Below are 12640 nucleotides of genomic sequence, written 5' to 3'. Positions count from 1 at the left end.
TCCCCCCCCCTTCTCTCTGCTATTGCGGGAGGTGGGGGAATTCCCCCATCTCCCACAAAAGCCCACAGGAGGGAGAAGGGACTTAATTGGTCCAGAATTTAAGTTTGGCTTCTCAAAAGACTTTGACTTAGTGAGGCTCTACCCCTCTTCCCCCTACCCTAATAATAATAATAATAATAATAATAATAATAATAATAATAGGCAACTGACCTTACAAAATGCATAAACCCAACCTAAGGCAGAAGTCCTAAAAAGAATGGCATGCATTTAATTAAGTCCCATTACACTCAGTGGAGCCTACTTCTAGGGGTAAATGCTTGAGACTGTGTTTCACATGCCTGACTTCAAGCAGGCCTACTGCATAATGAAGGCATATACCCATGTCTGGACAGTAACACTTCAGACTGCATGCAACTGGAGCTGCACACAGAAACATGCCGTTTTACTGAAAAGAGCAGTAGTCTGACACCAGGCATGCAATATTTTGTTTGTTTGTTTGAACTTTGTTTGAACACAAGGACTTTTGTGTGTGTGTGAAGGAGCATTAACATGTAAACTAAGGGTACACTCAGTTATGCCTTGCTAAAATACTGGGTCCATACCATTAACTAAGGCTAGCACGAGCTATGCACGTCTCCAGTTTCAACAGGACTACATGACACATCTGAGGTCATGTCCCTTAAAGATCAGGAGCTGGTTGGTGCTCTTTCTGTATGCCCAATGCCAACATGTGTATCTCTATTCTTGGGACCTTGCCAAGTAAAAAAAGAACAAGCTATATTTGTGACAAATTCTTACATAAAAAGATAAGCTGATTTATGAAATTCGGCTCTGTGGAGATTAAAACTGATCACATGGTTGGAAATTGAGGAGGGAAAGAAAAGGTGAAATTCTGCATGAACATTCCAAGGTTATGCAGGCGATAAGCTTCTCCGGAGCTATGGAACTATCTTCCTATGAAGGCCAATGCAATATTTTTGCCCTGATCAAGAGTTATTAGTAGCTTATCATTAGTAGCGTATTAGAAGTGATAAAAACAGAAGCTCCCTCGTGACTGGTCAAGTTGGCTGAAACTGATGTGAGCTGGAGTTCAACAACACTGGGGGGGGCACAGACTCCTCATCCCTCGATTATAATTCAAAAAGCAGAAATGTTTCAAGAAAGGTTGCACTTCTGCAAATACAAAACCCAAAGGATCTGTTCACTAGAGGCTGAAGTGAGAAGTGTGAGGAAGCTACAGTCTGCAGACTTAGATTCTATTCTATTTGCACCCACTTCCCCTAGCCCTGCTCAGAGACCCAAGTCGTGATTATTTGCCAGACAAATGGTCCAAGCAGTGGAGTTCCTCACAGAACAGAATAATAATTTTAAAGTGTTCTTTAATGGCAGGGGGTCATTGCTGAGATTTAACCCTGCATTAATTCTGACCTCTTACTCGATTGTAAAAGGCAATGTACATAAATGTGGGTATGCACTCATTCCTCCTAGTTAAATATTTTTAAAGTGTTAGTAGCTGCTCCAGATCTATTGGGGTGGAAGCAGAGAGATAGGAAGGCCTTGCTTACATGTCACATTATCCAAATAGTTAATGTTTAAGTATGACTTACACAAATGAGAAGTGTGGTGGTACACGCTGCTCAAATATCACTGCTTTATTTCACCCTGTAGAGAGCAACAAACCGCAAGCCTTGGTTTCTTGTGCTTTATGAACACAGGCTCATGGTTTGCTTCTCTCCAAAGCATCAGTACGGTTTATTCTCTGCTTGTGGTTTGAGGAGAAATATTGACTAGTTAAATGTAAACTACGGTGTGACGTTCAAACAGCCAGTGAGATACTCATGGGCACTACTACAATGATCGTGTCTAAATTCTGGCTGCCAGGCTAACTGCTGGGAGTTTATTCCATCTTTCACAAAAAGCATCTGAAGAACTGCAAAAGACTAAAACAATTTGACCCCACAGCAATATGGGGAAATGAACATACAGTATCACAGGAAACAACTTTTGTACAATACACTTCATTCTCCAGCAAACAACAACAACAACAACAACAATAATAATAATAATAATAATAATAATAATAATAATAATTTATTATTTGTACCCCGCCCATCTGGCTGGGTTTCCCCAGCCACTCTGGGCGGCTTCCACAGAAACCAAAAAACACTAAAATATCATACATTAAAAGCTTCCCTGAATAGGGCCGCCTTAAGATGTCTTCTGAATGTCAGGTAGTTGTCCATCACCTTGACATCCGATGGGAGGGCATTCCACAGGACGGGCGCCACCACCGAAAAGGCCCTCTGCCTGGTTCCCTGTAGCTTCGCTTCTCGCAATGAGGGAACCGCCAGAAGGCCCTCGGCGCTGGACCTCAGTGTCCGGGCAGAACGATAGGGGTGGAGACGCTCCTTCAGGTATACTGGGCCGAAGCCGTTTAGGGCTTTAAAGGTCAACACCAGCACTTTGAATTGTGCTCGGAAACGTACTGGGAGCCAATGTAGGTCTTTCAAGACCGGTGTTATGTGGTCTCGGCGGCCGCCCCCAGTCACCAGTCTAGCTGCCGCATTCTGGATTAGCTGTAGTTTCCGAGTCACCTTCAAAGGTAGCCCCACGTAGAGCGCATTGCAGTAGTCCAAGCGGGAGATAACTAGAGCATGCACCACTCTGGCCAGACAGTCCGCGGGCAGGTAGGGTCTCAGCCTGCGTACCAGGTGGAGTTGGTAGACAGCTGCCCTGGATACAGAATTGACCTGCGCCTCCATGGACAGCTGTGAGTCCAAAATGACTCCCAGGCTACGCACCTGGTCCTTCAGGGGCACAGTTACCCTATTCAGGACCAGGGAGTCCTCCACACCAGCCCGCCCCCTGTCTCCCAAAAACAGTACTTCTGTCTTGTCAGGATTCAACTTCAATCCATTAGCCGCCATCCATCCAAACTACTGTCTGCACACAGTCAGTTAAGACAAGTTCCTTCCTCGGGCGTCTATTTCAGAGAGATAAAGTATCTTTTGCAGTGGCAAATTATGTCATGTGGTCAGGTCACTCTCAGTTCCTTACAATGCGGAAGGAAGATTTAAGGCTCAACATGGGCAGGCAAGGGAGGCTGAGGCCTTTCTCATCCAGCCTACATTTTCCCACCCAAAAGCATTTCTCTCCCATCAGGGCTCCATAATCAGAGGTGAACTCCAAGCAGTAGCAAGAACAACTGTGGAGTAGAGATTCTGAGAAAGGAGTGAAAAGCATGGGCTGGAAAAGGGGTGTGATGTTGCAGCTCACGCTGTGCTTTTACCCCATCCCACATTAAAGGCCATTGGAAGCACAGCCCCCCTTTAAATAAAATCAGCCCACACTGGGTCACACTAAAGCATCACATCTACTTGCATCCTAAACCTTTTTCAGCAAGGCCACTGGTGAGCCGGGAAAACAGCAAAGATGTGTGAGGCCCTAGACAAAAGTGAAAATACTATTTAGCTTCACTGCCTAAGGGCAAATAACAGGTTCATCCACATTAACTCCCATGCCATAATCTCCAACCCTATGCACACACCAAGCAGTGCAAGTACTGGATGCACAGGAAAGCAGGTGCATCAGCCAATTAAACCTCTGAGAAAAAAGAGCAGACAGATATAAGCACACTGTACACCTCAACCAAGACTGCCAAAGGATTTAGTTTCGTTCTCCAGGCAGCATTTTACTCCATATTGTGACTGGTGGCGTTTGTTTTTGTTGCTTTTTTTTTTTTTTGCAAAAGATACAGGCTCGGCGACAGCGTGAGGTGGCACCCCACGCTTTTCCCTTTGAAACGCCCATTTGCAACCAAATGATAACGAGATCTAGACCATGCATGTCTCCCGGCGCTTTCCTTAAGTCTGGGTGGGGGGGTACGCGAGGGGCGTGGGGGGAACAAAATTTCTGTCTTCTTCGTCGACACCCCCTCCCCACACTTCAGTCAAGGGAAGGAAGACGGCCCCGTCCCTCGCGAGGCAAACCAAAAGACTGACACTGACACGGTTCCATCCGATGCCCGTCGCAGGTTCTCTTTCCACCCCCACCCCCAAAATGCACCTCCTCACCAAAATGCATTTCCTGGGCGGGAAGAAACGAAGGGTTTTTGCTGGGCAGTTCAGGAAGAGAAGAAGGAGATATTGGGGGACGAGCAAGCGACGGCGAGAAGAAAGATGGGAACTGCATCAAGGTAACCCTACACGTCAACCCTCAAGGAGGGGGGGGGTCACAGTAATAAAAGATCAAGGCGAAGAAGTGCGGTGCGTTTTCCTCTTCATGCACACACGCCTCCACCTGAAAAATCCCGGGCTGGGGGGCGGGGAGTCCATACCTCCCTCCCCCGCCCGAGGGGGCAGCGCGGCACCTCTCTCCCTGCTCACCCTCCGAGGGGCAGCCAGGCGCCCCAACTTACCCAAACTGCCGGCGAAACCGTCCATCTTGGGCGCAGAGGAGCCCCGCGCGGAGCCGCTGTCGTCGCTTGGGAAGAGGCGGCGGGCGGAGTGAGGGAGCAGCTCATTCACCGTCGCGGCGGCGGCTGGTGGCGGCGGCAGCAGCTACTCCCTGGGTGCCTGGGGCAGGAGCTGCTCGCCTCGCTCGCTCGCCCTGCCCGCCTGCCGGCTGGGCTCTCCCAAGCCGCGGCGCTGCTTGGCTGTCGGGCCACCCGCCGCTCCTGCTCCCCACGCAGCTGGGCAAGGGCGACGCGCGGCCGGTACCCGCTCGCCTACCCGCCTGCGCGCCCGCTCGCTCGCTCCTGCCCTCGCAGCAGCTGCTGCCGCTCTCAGGCCCGCCCCGCAGCAGCCCTCTTTGCTTTCGCGCTTCCGACTCCGCCCCACTTGGCAGCCGGGGCTTCCCCTCCAGCGATGGTGGCGCTGCGCACGCCGCGCGGGGGTGGGGGGAGGAGGAGGAGGAGGGTCCGGGGCTGGCGCGCGCGGGAGCGCGGGGAGCAGCGCGAGGCCGAGCGGAGCCTGGAGAGCGGCGCACCGGCGCCAAGACCGGGCTCGCTCCGTGGTCCCAACCGGCAAGTGGGCCCGCGGTCTGTCTTGCAACAGGTTGAATTGAGTCGAGTAGTATGTCGCAAGCAAGCAAGCGCCGGACCATTAAGCTGCAGTCTCGGTGCATGTGCGCACTGTGAAGTTGCTGCTGTCTTCTGATGGGTGTGTCCTTTGCTCTCTTGCTCGGGAATAAGTCGTTTGGGGGGCAAGGCGTAGGATTCCGCAGCTGTATGTGGAAAAGAAGCCCCTTGGTCTCAGGTTCACGTTTGTTTGTTTATTTGTTTGTTTGTTGCATATATAAGGCACCTTTTTCTGCAAGGAGCTCAAATGTGCAGGCACCCTTCTGAGCAATTTCTGTGAAATTAGCCAGACTAAAATGGAGAACGCCTGGAATTTATTTATATGGTGCCATCAATGTACATGTGGTTAATGAAGAGTCCTGCCATAATGGGTGGCACTGTGGTCTAAACCACCGAGCCTCTTGGGCTTCCCGATCAGAAGGTTGGCGGTTTGAATCCATGTGACAGGGTGAGCTCTGTCCCAGCTTCTGCCAACCTAGCAGTTCAAAAGCATGCCAGTGCAAGTAGATAAATAGGCACCGCTGCGGCCGGAAGGTAAACGGCGTTTCCGTGCGCTCTGGCTTCCATCACGGTCTCCCATTGCTTCCGAAGCAGTTTAGTTTTGCTGGCCATATGACCCAGAAAGCTGTCTGTGGACAAACGCTGGCTCCCTTGGCTTTAAAGCAAGATGAGCTCCGCAACCCCATAGTTGCCTTTGACTGGACTTAATCGTCCAGGGATCCTTTACCTTTTTACCTTTTCTTTTAACACGCTAAGGCAGTCGTTTTCAACCAGTGTACTGTGGCACCCTGGGATGCCTTGACTGATGGCCAGGCGTGCCGCGGGCAACACTGGCCTCTGTCCCTCTTCCCTTCCCTCCCTCCTCTGATGCCCTCTTGCTTCTCTGCCTCCCAAAGGCTTTGCAGAGCTGTTTGTTGCAGCAGCCCTGGCTGCAAGCTCCCCAGGCGAATGGTGCCTCAGGCTGGCCAGGGGGTGCTTACCAGGCCCCTGTGGGGCAATGTGAGGAGGCACCTCTCTTGGGGGGGGCAGTTCAGAGACCAGGGGTGGCAGCTGCAGATGCCCAGAGAACTCTCAAGGAGGCTGAGGGAGCACTTCCCAAGGGAGGGTTCGAAAAGGGGCGAGGGGCTGCCAGCTCTGCAGGCAAGGGGTGACATAACTGGGTTCCTGAGCCCCACAGGGGTGCCGCAGAAAGAATGTAGTTGGTCAAGGAAGCTGCGGACCGAAAAAGGTTGAAAACCTCTGCTCTAAGGACAGACACACAGGAAGGGAAAGGTAGGCGCTAGCAGGAAGAATGTGTGATTACCTTAGTGGTACATATTTTTTCTCATAATTCGTAACAAATAGAATATAATTTACATCCCATCTTAACCCTCTACTGCACAAAGGCATTGTATCATTACATATTGAAAATCATAGTAATATACCTGAATGCCTTTGCTAATAATAATCTCCTATATAACTTAAGGGGACATAATTAGGGAAGGTAGTTCATTAAATTATCTAAAACAAACATTAATCACAACACTACAAATGAAATATTTTATTTCTACTTACTGCTTCTATCATGCTATTAGGAATCCAAATTGCTCACCAAACTCAGTAGTGCACAAATTTCGTTCATGTCAGTGCGTTCTAGGAAATGTTCCGTGACATTTTGTGGATTCTTGAAAATGGTTTCTTGAAAATGGTTTCCAGAATTTGTAATGTATTATAATGATACAGCTGGGATTTGCTGATGGCCAGAAATATAACTGTGTTCCAAGAAGTAGACACATTTATGAACGATGGGAATGTTAATCGCTGTTAACCACGAAGTTTTCTGCACAGTCAAAACTTGTCTGAAATGCTTTTGGATGTTATTCCCCGAGGTTCTCTTGCAATGACAAAAATGCAGTTGGTCATCTGCACATAATGGATTCTTTTTGGTTCCATTTTTAAACCACCCTTCATCAGTTAAGATCTCAAGGTGGTTCATTAAAATAATAAAATTTCAATATATAACCATTCAACAAGTGTTAAACATTTTAAGATAACGGTCATTGCACCAACACAGCTGCAAATTGACCTAAACCTTGAATTTCCATTTTCTTGAAACAGCTGACCAAAAAGACACATCTTTACCTGAGGCTGGAAGCCCCAGATCATCTGTACCTCCAGGGGGAAGGGGAGGAAGAATTCCATAGTTGAGGTGCCACTACTGAGAAAGCCCTGTATTTCAGGCTACACCTGTTGGCAGGGCAATGAGAAGGGCCTACCAATCTAAGGGCCTAAGCTGGCTGATAAAGAATCATAGAATCATAGAGTTGGAAGAGACCACAAGGGCCATCGAGTCCAACCCCCTGCCAAGCAGGAAACACCATCAGAGCACTCCTGACATATGGTTGTCAAGCCTCTGCTTAAAGACCTCCAAAGAAGGAGACTCCACCACACTCCTTGGCAGCAAATTCCACTGTCGAACAGCTCTTACTGTCAGGAGCTCCTTCAAGTATTTGGGTACCAAGTTATTATGGGCTTTACACACCTTGAATTCAGCCTCATTAACATACAGGTAGCCATGTAGATCCTATGGAATCTGCATTATATGATTTCACATGGATGCACTGGTCAGAATTCCAGCAGTCATGTTCTATACTAGCTACAATTTCCAGACCATCTTCAGCAGTAGCCTTCAGAAAGCACATTACAATGATGTAAACATGAGGTTACCTGGGCATGGGTTAGTGTGGCAAGGCTACGCCAGTGGTCCAGGAATAGCCATAACATCTGAGACAGATGTAGCTGGGAACAGACACTCTGTGCTACTGATGCTATCTGGCTTACCAGTGGCAATGCTGCATCTGGGAGTAACCCCCTTTCCCAGTTATGTACCTGCTCTTTCAGAGGGAGTGTGACTGGAACAGTACGGAAACCCCAATTTTCAGATGTGAGAATTGCTCACCAACAGCGCTGCCATCTTCTCAGGGTTCAGTTTCAGCTAACTGGCCCTTATCCAGCTCACTGCTTCCTACAGACACTGTTTCAGCACCTGCACAGCCTCACCTGGTACATATGCAATGGAGATGGGTTTCATCTACATATTGGTTACATCATGCTCCAGATCTTCAAATGGCTTCATAGTCATATTAAATAGCATGGGGAACAGAACAGAAGCCTGCAGGACTCCACAGCAGAAATCCCCCAATACTACTTCCTAGGAACAGACCTGCAGGTAGGAGCAGAACCACATAACATCCAACTTCTTCAAGCCCCAAACTGGGACTTGCATCTTCTGAATCAGCGTCTTGCTCTTACCCAAAAAAAAGAGTGGCACCCAAAATGGCTGCCATGATCTTGCACGAGAAAACAGGATGTCCCAATTTTTCCTGGGTACTTGGGAAACCACTGTATCACCCTGCCTCCAATTCCAGATTTTGAACGCTATCAAAAGCTGCTGAGAATTCAACAAGATCACATTCCGCCATCACCTTTCTGATGCAGATCATCAACCAGGGCTGTTTCAGTGCCAAACCTGGGCCTTAAACCAGATTGGAATAGGTTGGGGAGACTTGCTTAGCTGTGGAGCTGAATGGCCATGATACTTGTCCTCTTTTGGGAAAATAAACAAATACAGGTTTGGCTATATGTATGACTCCTTCAACACAGGAGGGAAGAATATATGTTTAAAATGCATCCTGGCAACAAGTAACATGCTCATTCTCCCACAATGCGTGGAGACGTTTGGTGTTGTTTTTAACCTGCTTTTTATATAAACTTCTTGACTGGCAAGCCTGCAAGGGTTTTGTGTGGGAGAAGAGGGAAGACGGACATTCAGTGGGTGGCATGGTTAATAGGGAAGAGGAAGTTAAGACAGTTTCTTTTATGTAAAAGCAGATTGCAGCTGGGGTTTAGAACTCGCTTCCAGAGCACCTGCATGATGTCACCAGCTTGCTTCTTTCAAATCCCTGCTCAAAATCCACATTTTCCGTGAAGCCTTTGGCTCAGTTCCCTAATTGCCCTGAACTATTGTAGCTAAGCATGTGTAACTGAAACAATCACATTTTCCCTTCCCAGTTCACCCCTGTCTCCCCCTCCATTCCCTTTCTTTCTTGCTTCTTCTCTTGTTGAATTATGAACATTATATAAATCAATAAAATAGTTTCTCTCGTGGAGAAAGCTTTAAGTCCTCATTATATTTCTACCTGCAAGGGCAGTTTAGGGTTTGGTTTTGTCTTTATGGGGGGGGACATTCAGAAAAGCACCCCCTACCTGAAATTCGAACTGGGGCAGCACTAGAAAGACTGGGTCATGTTGATGCACATGTGAAAAAGACCTGAAGGAATCTCCGCGTGTGTACATTCTCTTCATAGTCTACAGAGTGTTAGCAAACAATGCAAGGAGATTAAATTAAATGGAACCGAAGTCAAACATGTACGAAGATGATGTTAAACAGAACAGAATGATGATGCAGCTGTTCTGATGACAGTTAGCTTTTCTCCTGACAAGACCAAGATATGACTGGCAGGATTTGGCTGCCATATCACAGGAAGATTGTCTAGTCTGTCTGTGTAAAGTATAACTGTCCAAAGGCTTCTATGGGGAATTAAATGGACGATGAATAATGCAGGTCATCCTTTGTCAATCTCCCTTTATGTCAATCTCCCCCTCACCCTTGCACATTCTCCAGGTCTATCTCCACAACATTTCTTCAATTAAGATGCAGGGGTAGCAGTGACGGGGGGGGGGACACTTAGGAAATTCACATTTTTCAGGTAGGTGAGTTATTTTAAAAATCGGCATTTTTGCTGAATGTGAACTTTGATCGTGAGGAACTCGCATAGCCTCACAACACCACTGGGATATGCTGAGTGCAGAATACCATAAATAAGGCTTCAGACACACCACATATTTAAAGTGCGTAATTTCAGCCCCCTGCCCCAGAATCCTGGGAATTGTAGTTTACACAGACCTATAGTTCCCACCACCCTTAGCAACGATACGATAATCTTTATTGTCATTGTCCCGTACAGAACAACAAAATTGAAAAATCTCTATCAGACATTCACAGCCAACAAGCCTGCTATCCCAGCCTGGTTAGCCCCCTAAAAACTCTGATACCCCGTAATTAAATTCAATATACTCCCATAAAGACAACCTTACACTGCATTTAAAACCAAAATCGCATTTGGATAGAAACTGTTTCTCAGGCGGCTGGTTATAACCTGTACCTTCTTCCAGAAGGCAGAAGCTTAAAGAGATCATTTCCGGGGTGCGCACTATCCTGCACTAGCTCTGCTGCTTTCTTAAGGCACCTGGAAGCATAGATTTGATCCAAGGTGGGAAGAGTGCACCCAATTATTCTCTCCACAGCTTTTACAACCCCCGGACAGCATTGTTTTTTCCCTGACCTACAGTTCCCCAGATTATTGGACAGGGGAGGAGGGTGAACTGCATTAGATGTTTGTTATATACGCAGAGCCTAATGTCTGCACTACCTCATAACTTAAATGAAGCCTAAGGGAAATTTAAAATGCTTATTTAATCAATTATGTATTATTTGCATTTATAGCCGGACATTTACTAAATAGCCTCAGGACCAGTTACAAAAAAGCATAGCTATTAAAATAATAAATTGCAGGTCTTTATTATTTCCAAGAGCACGAGACATATCATGATCCTTCTGGGGAAGTTTGTCCATTTTGGGTCCCCACCCTGCACTCAGCTCTCGCCTGTGGCTCCTTGAAGCTGTCAGCATGGAACAGCGGCCACATCCTGGGAAATAGCTTTAACTGGCCGGCTAAACCAGGTGAGGGTAGCCAATGGGTCTCAAACCCTCAGTGAGTTAGGGTCTTCACCTGCATGCAAAGACAGGCTCCAGTGGATTGAATGGACAAGATCAATAAGGATCCAACGGCCAAGAAGGCGGTTTCTGCATGTGCTGTTGAGGGAAATGAAATCCTTTGGGCCACATCAGTGAGGACAAGAGTGGGGTCTTGTCATCTGGGCACCCCAGGACCTCCATACACATTGCCCAGGCTTGCACCCTGGAGAGGTCACTTCAGTGCTGCTAATGCAGCAAAAACAACGCAGGAGGCAGCAGTTACGAGTTACTTGTTTCTGCAGCCACAGCGGGTGCTGTGATTCTCCAAAGGTTTGACTTCACCCCCTTGAGAAGATGGATGCCAGCACTAGAAACACTGAGTATATGAGGCTCTTCCCTTAACTGTCACATAACAAGTCATATATAACAGAAGGAAATATGGGAGAGCAGGTTCTCTTCATCAGTTCAGCTCAGAAGGCAGCAACTATTGGGTTCTCCTGTCACTGAAATCTTCCCATTCCTGCTGGTCATTAACAATACAGTAACTAGTTAATGTAACTAAGAACTAATGGCTGAGTTAGCTTTTTCCCTTCTCCCTCCCTGTCCCTTTTCCTTTCATGTCATCTCTTCTACCTTGTGAGTCTGAAGGCGGGGATTGTCTTATTTCTGGCTTGTAAGCTGCTTGAGAGCCCTTTTTTGGCTGAAGCTGAGTAAAAATGCTTCAATAAACAAACAGGAATTAAGTGCACTAGTCAGTTTTTTACTCCCTATTTTTTTCCTGCCAGGAAGGCGCAAAAGGCCTGGCTTCTTTCCTCTGTATTCTCTGCTTCCTATGGGTAGTGCAACCTTTCCCAGAGTCCATTGCTTCCAAAGTCAAGTGTTGATAGAGTGCTGTCATCTGTGTAGGCAATGTTTTGGTTTGTTGGAATCTCCTCTCTGTCCACCCCCAGATGGGGACAGAAAATTAATGGATATTTCCTTCCATAAGCATTATTAGCAAACCACTGGGGCAGATCATCAGTATCAGGTCCTGAATTAACTATATTCACCCAAAGGAAGTACATCATTCAGGTATCATATCAGTTACTGACAGCATGGTATAGGAATGAATTATATATATGATAGCTTACGACTCTGGAATTGTGCCAATGCAAAATGATAACTTAGATTTTCCTTGATGACTTCTTCATGTCAGCTTTCCTCTGTTCCAGGCAGCCAAATTGCTATTGGAAACATGGAAAACATGGGAACACCCCAGGATAGCAAACTGCTTTCCATGAGCGCTCAGTCTTAAGAGTCCCACCCAGGTTTTGCAAATCTCTTTGGATGCTGCAAAAACCCGAGGGGAAGCAAACTCATTTTTCACCTCTCATTTATTGTAAATTCAACATCGTATCTGAGGATGACAGTCATTCATTTTAAATTCTTCAAGTGCTTCCATGCTTTCTCAGGGGAAAACAGGCATTTAAGGATAATTTATAGTCATAATCCCTAAAGGAGTTCATGCATGGGGCCCAAGTTAAAGGTTTCCTAATTGTACATTTTGAGAAATGCAATCAGTTCTCAAAAACGACATGTCCAGCAGTGAAGGGATTCATTTAAAAAACACCCCAGACCATCTTTTACAGCAGGATTGGGCAAACTATATCAGTGGACCCCATCCATCCCATCTAGGCCTCCCCCGGTGGTTGATACTGGTGCCTTCTGCAGCCATGGAGATACAGAAAAACATGCCACACCTCTTGACGGTTACCTTCTGATCAGAG

General features: G+C 47.0%; 1 protein-coding gene across 4 annotated transcripts in view; it reads right to left on the bottom strand.

Annotated features, from left to right (window-relative positions):
* EML4 (EMAP like 4) overlaps positions 1–4861 on the bottom strand; it is a 159378-nt gene extending 154517 nt beyond the window's left edge. Inside the window, exon 1 of one of the 4 annotated variants that reach the window (XM_083494222.1) lies at positions 4418–4861. In XM_083494222.1, coding sequence (XP_083350348.1) covers positions 4418–4442 — 25 coding nt within the window. In that variant the 5' untranslated portion in view covers positions 4443–4861. The remainder of the gene's footprint in view (positions 1–4417) is intronic. The other 3 variants (XM_083494226.1, XM_083494221.1, XM_083494227.1) reach the window with 3 other exon arrangements.
* Between the last annotated feature and the right edge of the window lie 7779 nt (positions 4862–12640).

This window comes from Podarcis liolepis (genome assembly GCF_965112155.1).
Source record: "Podarcis liolepis genome assembly, chromosome: 3".
Classification (NCBI taxonomy): domain Eukaryota; kingdom Metazoa; phylum Chordata; class Lepidosauria; order Squamata; family Lacertidae; genus Podarcis; species Podarcis liolepis.
The sequence above is the reverse complement of the archived record's forward strand: the minus strand, read 5'-3'. Positions and strand labels throughout refer to the sequence as shown.